Source organism: Etheostoma cragini, chromosome 10 (genome assembly GCF_013103735.1).
Source record: "Etheostoma cragini isolate CJK2018 chromosome 10, CSU_Ecrag_1.0, whole genome shotgun sequence".
Taxonomy (NCBI): domain Eukaryota; kingdom Metazoa; phylum Chordata; class Actinopteri; order Perciformes; family Percidae; genus Etheostoma; species Etheostoma cragini.
Window position 1 is genome coordinate 22,677,178 of NC_048416.1, and position 9,920 is coordinate 22,687,097.

Consider the following 9,920-nt stretch of genomic DNA (forward strand, 5'->3'; position numbering starts at 1 on the left):
GCAGGAATGGGGAGGAGCTTACGCTGGCCAAAATTCATCTTTTGTTTCCTGAAAGACGACAGGGATAAAAAAGAAAGGAAAAACAAGTTATGCAATTATAAGTCTATAGCAAGAGGGGAAACTTGTTCTATTTGACAAGAGGAAAACAATTATAAAGCTTCATTTGCTTTATTGTAATAAGTGGGAACATGTTATGACACTTTAATCAGTGTGTGTTTGCCCAACCAAACTTAACCGCTGGTTTTATCATTTTACTGAGAATTACTGAGTTTAATTCTGCAATTATACATATTCAGTTCTGAGATCCAAGTGTGCTGGTGTTCTTTCAGGACATTTAAACTTGAAAATATAAAAGTTAATAACCATTAAACCACACTTACCTTACCTTAAACCATACTAAATGAAACATTGTGTTGGAAGATTTTTATGAATCCAATTTCTACAAGGGTAAATGTGCTGCATTTGCTCCCTATTTTCATACAAATACTTGTACCAATGTCACGCATGAATACAGAAAGTGTTACTTTTTTAAATTATAATCTACGCTGTATTGTAAATTGTAAAACCTACTTCTGATCGTATTCTAGTTCAATGTTTAAATGCAACTCTGCAATGTATAGTACTTTGTGATGTTATAATGAAAACCATGCAAAACTCTTATTCCTTGCTACAGAATTGGACAAAACTGTTGCTGACTATACTGATTAAAATTTTGTGTGAGAACACATGAAGTTATTGATAATTTTGTCTTGTTAAAGAAAGTATCAGATGGAAAAATTCAAATTTAAAATTGTGTTATTACTTTTCATGATGCTATTTGTTTTTACTCTCAAGCTTGATATATAGTTCTGCGGATGCTTAACGCAAAATTTTTGCTGAAGCCTGCGTAAGTGACCTGAAGTTTATGCGTTGGTGTTTGCGTCGATCAAAATTCATTTCTACAGATTCTTATTTCCCATAAAAAATATGATATTCATAAACTGTGAAATATAGATCACACAGCAAATTGTTATCTAAGATGTGTCATGGGTTTTGTCTTCTCCCAAAATGCAAGTAAATATGGAAGACAAAGTGTTTTTAATCGGATACTTTTAACCTTTGTACCATTAAAGCGCCCATATTCTGCTCATTTTCAGGTTCATAATTGTATTTTGAGGTTGTACCAGAATAGGTTTACATGGTTTCATTTAAAAAAACAAACATATTTTTGTTTTACTGCACATTGCTGCAGATCCTGTTTTAACCCTGTATGTTTAGGTCTCTGTTTTAGCTACAGAGGGAGACATCTTACTTTTGTACAATCTATGTTGGAAGTCGCGCATGCTAAGTAGCTAGGTAAGATCACATCAGCTAGATAACTCTTTCTCCAACGTTGGTCAGTCCACCGCAGGATTAGCTGGGAGACTTCTTCTAAACGAGGGCCACTTGTGGAATACCTGCAGAACAGGGACATATAAGTAGTTCTGTATGTAGTATGGTGAACTAGTGTGTGTTGTAGCAGCGTTTTTGCCATTGAGAACGAGCTAGCATGCTAGCGCTAGCATGTGCTACGGTTAGCCACCTCATCTCGGCTAGTGACGTAGAAGGTCCTGAGAGCAGAGGACATTCAGAAACCATATCTCACTCACAACAGCATTGATGTTTTTTCCCAAGTTTGTATGCGTGTGGAAGCCCCAGCGACACAAAATAACACCCCAAATCCCAGAAAGTATTTTTTTCATAATATGGGCACTTCACAATCACTTTAAAGCCTCCACATCAACACCTATCCACTTACTCAGACTCTTTCTATTGCTGGAGCGCTGATGTTCCTCTCAACTACACTTTGCCACTTGATAACCACAGTGATATAAACAGCCTCAGACGCCCCCCTGACTGCCAGGGCCTAACCTAGTTTAACAGCAATGATGGTTACATCACATCCTCACTGTTGGCAAATGTCACAGAGAGCCAATGGGCGAACTGTTCAAATCCAAAAAGAGGCAGAGTGTCAGAGATTTTTTCAACACTGTTGATAGGCCAACTCATGACCTTTGTTGCATGTTATCACCTCAACCCTTTATCTTCAACTGTTCCTGTCAGTTGTTGGCTTTATTCTAAAGTGAATAAACATTTTTAGCTTAAAATTACTTTTCATCTTCAAAGGAAAATGAACATCAAGCTGATCATTGTTTTTTGCTTTACTTAGACACAGGAACAGGGCCGTGTGTGGACATCCTGGCCCCTTTTAAAAAGTAGATAGCTTGAAGCCCCGGCTTTTTTCTTTGATAAAATAATCCAACTGGAATCTCGAGCTGTTTGGTTTGTCACCATCTCGTACCTCAGTCACAATAGCACCGAGTTAGAGAGCAGAGACATCTGATGGGGATTTCGCCTAATAATAATGATGTCCACACCAGATTGGGCAGACACGTGGGAGAGGACATGACTCAATCATTACGCATAACGAGAGGTAAACACTGAAACAAATCTAACTGTGGAGTTAAGCCAAAACATGGTGTCCACAAAAACAAAACTATAATATTTTCAACCAGCTGCACGTGACACCATATTGGAAGACAGTAAATGTAAAATAGCCTTAACACTATAATAATATTAAAAAATACTAAAGGCTGTGCTTATTGTTCAAAATTCCACAATTTTGTGTGTAATAATATACCAAATTCATTTGTGTGTGGTAATTACTGCTGGCTCGACCCAAGACGCTATCTTAAGATGTACAAGCTTGGTCCGAGCCACTTTGTTTATTTCCCATTTACCGAGCCAGGGTTGTATAAGAATAACAGATTTTTTTTCAGTGCGCACACAGAACACAGCTAGGGGACCGGGAGTAGAGATTTGCTAAATTTGACAAAAAGTGTCTTGCATTCAAATTCTGAGACTCCATCTTTTAATGCCCAATTCACACAGAAACTCTAACTAGTGGAAAATGGGAAGTTCCAAATCTGTATCTGTGAAAGTAGTGGAGTGGGGGAAGTTTTAGGTCTTGCTTATTTTTTTTGTTTTTTTAAATATATTTTATTGGAGAGCATTCAAACAGTATTTCCAACAAAACAAAATAAGTCTCCATTTTGTGTTTCCAAAACAACTTTTCAAGTTTTAAGAAAGACAATGTGTCACACAACCAGGCTTTAAACAACGGTGGTAAGGGTGATTTCCATAGAGTCAGAATCTTCCGATGAGCAATCAGAGAGGTAAAGCAATAACATTAACTTGGGTTATTGTCAGTTTAAGTCCGTCTAGGGGGGAGCGACAGATCTTCAACGCTAAAACTTTTGAGATTGTGTCAAAATATAGCTGCCAGAAGTTGAGCAGTTTGGGGCATGACCAGAACATATGAGTTAAATCACAAGAGGGCTGAGAACATCTATTATATCCTCTGTCCGGGCCATCCAGGTAAATCTTGGCAAGCCTGGCCTTGCTAAAGCAAATCTTATGTACCACTTTGAATTGAATAAGGCTAAGCCTAGCAAAGCTGGAGGAGGAATTGACTGCTTGTAGGGGTTTTTCTCAAAAGTCATCAGACAGGGAGGTCTGCAGTTCTTTCTCCCAGCTGGTCCTAATTTAGTTGGCAACAGAGTCAGAAGATGGAGAGAGTAGGTTATAGAAGTAAGATATATGGCCCTTGGGTAGAGTCTCAGTCTAGATCTATGCCACTTGGGGGTGGGATTTGAGGGAATAGCTTCATTCCGAAGCTGGGAAATATCGGAGGCCACACCTAGCCAAAAACGTGAATTTAGGATCAATTTTAGCAGGGAGGGATACATGGTTATTGCAAATACATAGGATATATAGGATTAGACGGGTAAAAGGGAAGGTTTCTGCAAGCCAGAGCCTGGGGCAAAGAGGAGGAGCATGACTTGGCCTCAATATCACACCAGTTGTCCTGAGCTGAGGTAAACTAAAGCATAATCTTATGAGCATTTTCAGCCCAGTAATAACTGAAAAGGCTAGGCAGGCCGAGAAGAAGTGAGGGGAGGAAAAAGCGGACAGATTTGGAGAGTTCACCTTAGTCTTTCATGTGTGCAAACTGAGCAGATAATCACACATATATTGTGTGAAGTTGGACATTAGCAGTTACACCCTTCCCCCTCCTTATCACTCCACATCTGTTATTTCTTCCTCTTCCTCTTTTTGAATTTATTTTCTCCATCTTCTCTATTTTTTGCTCCTCAATCTCTCTCCATTCACCTCCCTTCCGTCTGCTTTTCCCCTCCCTCTCTCCTCTACATCTCTTTACCTCCTGCTCTTCCATCTGCACATCTTGCTCTCTATCTTTAATCCCTCACAATTTCTTCCTCAATCTCCTTGGCTCCCCACCACCACCCACTCCTCATTCCCACATCTCCTTTTCCATCCCTGCCTTGATCATGATACATCTACACACCCCGTCACCTCCAGCCCCTTCTCTCTCTTTCTCTGTAGTCACTGCAGCGTGTCTAATGGTTCAGCTCCCTCAGCAGATCCACCAAGCGGAGGCCAGGCGAGCAGCAGCCCCGACTAACGCCTCCCCACCTTATCAAGACTGACAGCCAGCTCGACCGAGATTGCTAACACACATAATTACAAAGATAGAAGACACAGAGAAATAAATGCAAACTCACTTAAGCAGTTGCATGCAAAATATATTAAATACTGTGGCGCAGGTTTAAACACAGATGCAAAAAATGCACCTGCAACCAAACCCCCGCCCCCCCCCCCACACACACACATGCATGACAAGAAACATGAATGTATGCACACACAGAGCTACAGACGCAAACTTACGTTAAACTATAAATGTAGCTTTTAAGAAACAGAATGACCATTGTACTAGCTGTAAATGTGTAAATACATGCACACACATACACATGCAGACAGACACACACACACACACACAAACACAGCAAATTGGATTTATGGATACTAACAGTGAGCTGCAGAACAATGTGGATCCCAATGCATAGGAGAGAGCAGATACCTAAGAATCTAGCAATCTCATCTACTATGGGAGGAGACGGGTAAACAAGCATGAAAAATCTAACTCATGCATAGAATAAAAGAGTGAAAGGAGGGGAAATAGGTAGGAGCAGCAGGACAGAAACAAAAGAGATGAATTGACGAACTGGTTGTAAGAAAAGAAAAATGAGGGTAAGGAGGAAGAGGAGAGGCAGATAGGAGAAGGAAAGCTGGAAGAAGCAGGAGCCAATAAGGAAGATGAGAAGGATAAGAACATGGAAAGAGTGACAAGTAAAGTAAAGGAATTATTAACTTATAGAAAGTGTGATATACTGTAGATGTAGAGAGAAAAAAAGAAATCTTTTCAAACTTTCCACATATATCAACCATAGTTCCGGTCTCTCATTCATATAAAGTTTTTTATATTTTTTATTTCAACATAATGAAATTGTTTACCATGGAATACTTAAGGGCTGCAATTAACAAGTATTTTTCTAAATCAAATCGGAATATTTTCAAAGACAAATTCAAAATTTAAAATGTTCGAAAATGATGAAGAATGCCCATCACAAGTTTATAAATCTCAAGGGGATGTCCAGTCATCCCCCCTCTCTCTCTTATAATAATAATAATTTAAAAAAATAGTACATATATATATATATATATATATATATATATATATATATATATATATATATATATATATATATATATATATATATATATATATATGTATATGTGTATGTATATATATATATATACACAAACAAAAACAAACACTCATATTGATTCAGTCACACCCAAGCAAGCCTTCATGCTGTAAGTGTACACATGCATCGAGTTATTTCCCCCATTATTTGGATTGGCACAGACTTATATCTCTTCAAAACCATGCTGTAAGCACAGTTACTGCTATCACATTAACGCACATGTTTTTACACACATAGACACTGACACACATTCACACATACTACACACAGGAAACAAACATTGCATCACCTTCATTTCTGTGTGTCCACTGTTCCACTTTGTTCTTAAACTGGGTGGGGTTGGGGCATGAATCAGATAATGGTAATGGTAATGTAAGCGATTAGAGCTTGTACCAGCCAATCAGTAAAGCCTGGCACTGGACAGCGGCCAATGACAATATGTTCCTCACGGCTTGGGGGGGTTGGTTCTCACTCACACAGGAAAATACATGTGACCATACGGAATTCACTGGTTGTACTTGGACTTAAACCTGTATTTTAAAAACATCCTACACTAGAAATACTACAATACATGTCCTTATTTCTAAGTATTGAAAAGTGTACTATACTATACTGCAGAGAGTGACTAGAAGATTTACCTGTCATAGGTTTTACACTTTATTTCAGGTGACCACCTTGAACTACAGTTTGGTCTTCAAATGGACAAATAAGTCAAGTCAGTTCCTTAAAACTAATGTATGATCTCCTCATCCCCACTAATGTCAGTTATCAATTATCAATTCATATTTAATTAATAAATTCATGGCTATCTCAACATTTTTTATAAAAATGATATCAAATTATTGTTCACCATTCCTTAGAGGCCAAGGTGACATTTTCAATTGCTAAGGTCTATTTCATGTTTATTTATCAAATGACCTAAAGCAATTAGTATTATTGTGATCATTTCTGTTCGCTCAACTAAAAAACTTTTGTTTCAGCATTAGCAGCCTGCCCTGTCATCCATTGTGACTGTGTTTTTGCGGCTGATCTAACATACTCTATGTTCTGTATTAGATGACATGTATCTGGTCTTAAAGAAAAGTTCTATATAAATTGAGGTGTACGCTCAAACACAGCAGCCCTAAGGAATACAGGAACACATGATTATAGTTCGTACTGATAAGTATGTTCATGCAGTATTTGATTGTTTAATCAATGATGTTGTCATTTGGTAAGCGATTTTAGGTTGTAATCTTAGTTAGTTTGACCTAGATTAGTTGGAAAAGTGATCTATTAGCATTAACGCTAAAAACGAGCCAGGTAAAGCAATACTGTAGTGGTTTTAGAGCATGTAACGTTTCTAGTGCAGCAACAAGTCTGGGACAAAATTACTAGTATAAAGCTTCAATCCGGAAATAAATACAGAAGAATGACTTCTCAACTCAGGGAATGGAACCATACCAGGTGCACGTGAATGCAGCACAGCATGCAGTCATGTGAGGTTGAAAATATCACAACAAGATGCATTAGTTAGTCTTCTTGAGCTCTCATTCACAGCAGCTGCCAATTCCTAGGAATTGAATTACATTTCTTGCTGACAACTTCAAGTATCCATTGTCCACACTGTCTCATAAGCTGATGCACGCTATTTTATCTGCACACTCATTTCTGTTTGAAAAAACCAACACGTGTTCTTTGGATTGATGAGGATGAAGAGAGGCTAGAATATCATTGAAGGAATTAACAAAAAGGTTTAATGACAAAGACAATAAAACACAAAAACAAAACAACACTGCAGCTGACAGTGGTCTGGACATGTCCCTCTTTATAGATATATTGAACAGCCCCAAATCATTGTAAGTTTCAGAATTATATTTCCTTCACTTGGGGGCAGTTCCTTTTCACCTGATGTATTTAAACCCATTGTCATTGGTCCGTCGTTGGCATGGTAACATGTTGAGCGCATCTCAGTGGCTGTCTTTGCTGCCTGAGAAAAGTATAGGTCACACCTCTAACATGCACCATGGGGGTTCTTTCCAGACACAGATCAAAGCTATCATGTGAGGGTCAGTTCTATTCAATCTTGCAGAGATAAACATTTCTATTGTTCCTTAGTCTCAACACAGCAGGGGTGGCCCCCAAAAGGCTGGAACAGCAGTAACCCTTCCTGTGGGCCAAACGTTTTCTTTCCATATGTTAAATGCCAGACATGACCTGATCAACAACTTTTAGAAGGTTGGGTTGGTGTGAAGCAGTGGAATGCTAATTAAAGCTAGATCACTATTAAATCAATCTGGCTGCAGAGTAAGCCTATACATAAACAGAAATTCATAGTTTAACTTTTTATAACCACTTCAAAAAAGAAAAGAATCTTAAAAATCTTTAACAATGCAAACCACATACACGTATACAGTCAGTACTGACACCGCCTCAGCAGATGGCGGTAGTGAGCACTAATGCCATTCTGAGTTGATAGAAGAAAAAAAACACAAACAACCACAAGAAAACCACAAAACCAAAATGGCGGTGCAAGAGACAGCACCTCAACTATCCATGGCTCTCAAAGTCCAAGAATATCCCACCCTGAAGGTAAACAAGAGCTAAAACCTCTATGTATTAATAGTATAACGATTCTAGTTTGTCCAAAATGCACGATGTGTTTGACGCTATTTGGAAAATGGAGATTATTAGTTAATTTGATGACGAGACCAGCGAAGTTGACAGGGAGGCTAACGTTAGCTGAACTAGCTTAGCCAGGTAGCAGCGTCTACTAACTACCTGTCTTTGAAATGCGATATCAAAGATCAAATTCAAAAACTAACAATAGTTGGTGATTAGTTAGCTGGCTGCCTGTTGCCTTAATTAGTTCTTATTATTGGCGTCAAGTGTACTTAACGGTTTAGCAGTATAATTCAGTTAAAGGGTGGTATAAACGTTATAATAACCCATCACTACTGACAGAACATGACACTGCGTGATTGCCCATCCATTCAACAACCAGGCATGGCGTCAAAGAAATGGCTTGGAGGCAGTCATAATTGGCCTGCTAGCTGGTTTACTGTGGTGACACCAGCAGATGCCACCTTTTGTCGTCGCAAAAGATGAATAGCCTACCAGATAACGTAACGTCGAGCATGTAAATTTTAGCTGGCTGAAAGATCCGTTGAAATCACCGGGGGGAGCCCGTAACGCTACGCCGTCCGGCAGAGAATCAGTCCTGCGAGTTTAAGCGCAGTGTCATCAGATTCCTGCTGCTTCTCTGCACTTCAAAATGGCCAGCGAGAGAAATTACAGCCTGCTGCCGCACACACGCACTGAACCCCCATTCCACATAATGTTACTGCGACGCCACCACTGCTAAAAGACGAGCTGAAACAAGCCCGGGCTGCTCCTGTGTTCAAGAAAGCATCGCTGTATAAAAGCACGTTTGTGAGTAGCAGTGTATTCACAGATTTTGTGTGAAAACTAATTGCATGGTGTTGTCATGATGCATATAACGTGTTGTTGGCGATGTTAAGCCTTCACTATGTTCATAAAAGCATGGCTGTGGTTTTGGGATATGTCTGTCTTTGCTTGGATGCTGCAGTAAGGATGATGGGCACCATTTTAAGACAGGAGTGGTGGTTATAATTGGTATCAAATGGGAGTCTGTGAGAAAGCAGTTTTGGTTACATTTGGAGCTATATTGAGCAGAATTAAAATATTATAATGTTGCCTGCACTAAGGAATCTGCTAATCTGCATTACTAACAATTTATTCTAGTGTTGGATATTATATCCCTGTATGATATTTTCAGTGAGATCAGTGTAAGCTTTACCACAAGCTAACCCTAATATATATATATACTTAAATGGCTAGGGTTTTTGACCAGGGAGTGCTAAAAATACAGGCCCATTGCAGTGAAATTACATTGTAATGCTGTATATTTAAGTTTATGTGACTGTATTCAAGGTAAGACAAAATCATAATTGCATTGACATGCTAAAATTACCATAGCCATTTAATGATTATAGTTATTCTGATTATCAATAATGGGTAAAGGGCACTGCTTGGAGTGGGCTTGTCTCTCGTAATGAGCTTTCTCACAACAAATCATGACAGGCACACAGTATCAGCCAAACCCTTATAATAGCTGTCTGAAACGTGTCTCACCGATTATCATGTCAGCTGTCATGTCAATTTTCGGTTGTATGGAAAACAGTAATACAATATAGCCTACACTGTAACAAAATTTCCTGTTAAATTACAGTAAACTACTGGCAGCTATAATTGCCAGCTTGAAACTGTTAT

At 38.8% G+C, this 9,920-nt stretch overlaps 1 protein-coding gene across 3 annotated transcripts in view; it reads left to right on the forward strand.

Moving 5' to 3' along the window:
* The window catches only part of maea (macrophage erythroblast attacher, E3 ubiquitin ligase), an 84,794-nt gene that overhangs the window by 63,771 nt on the left and 11,103 nt on the right, over window positions 1–9,920 (forward strand). Inside the window, exon 1 of one of the 3 annotated variants that reach the window (XM_034884082.1) lies at window positions 8,050–8,219. The exons of 1 other annotated variant lie outside the window; for it this stretch is intronic. In XM_034884082.1, coding sequence (XP_034739973.1) covers window positions 8,151–8,219 — 69 coding nt within the window. In that variant the 5' untranslated portion in view covers window positions 8,050–8,150. Of the gene's footprint in view, window positions 1–8,049; window positions 8,220–8,866; window positions 9,060–9,920 lie in introns of those variants that run through there. One more of the 3 variants, XM_034884083.1, reaches the window with a different exon arrangement.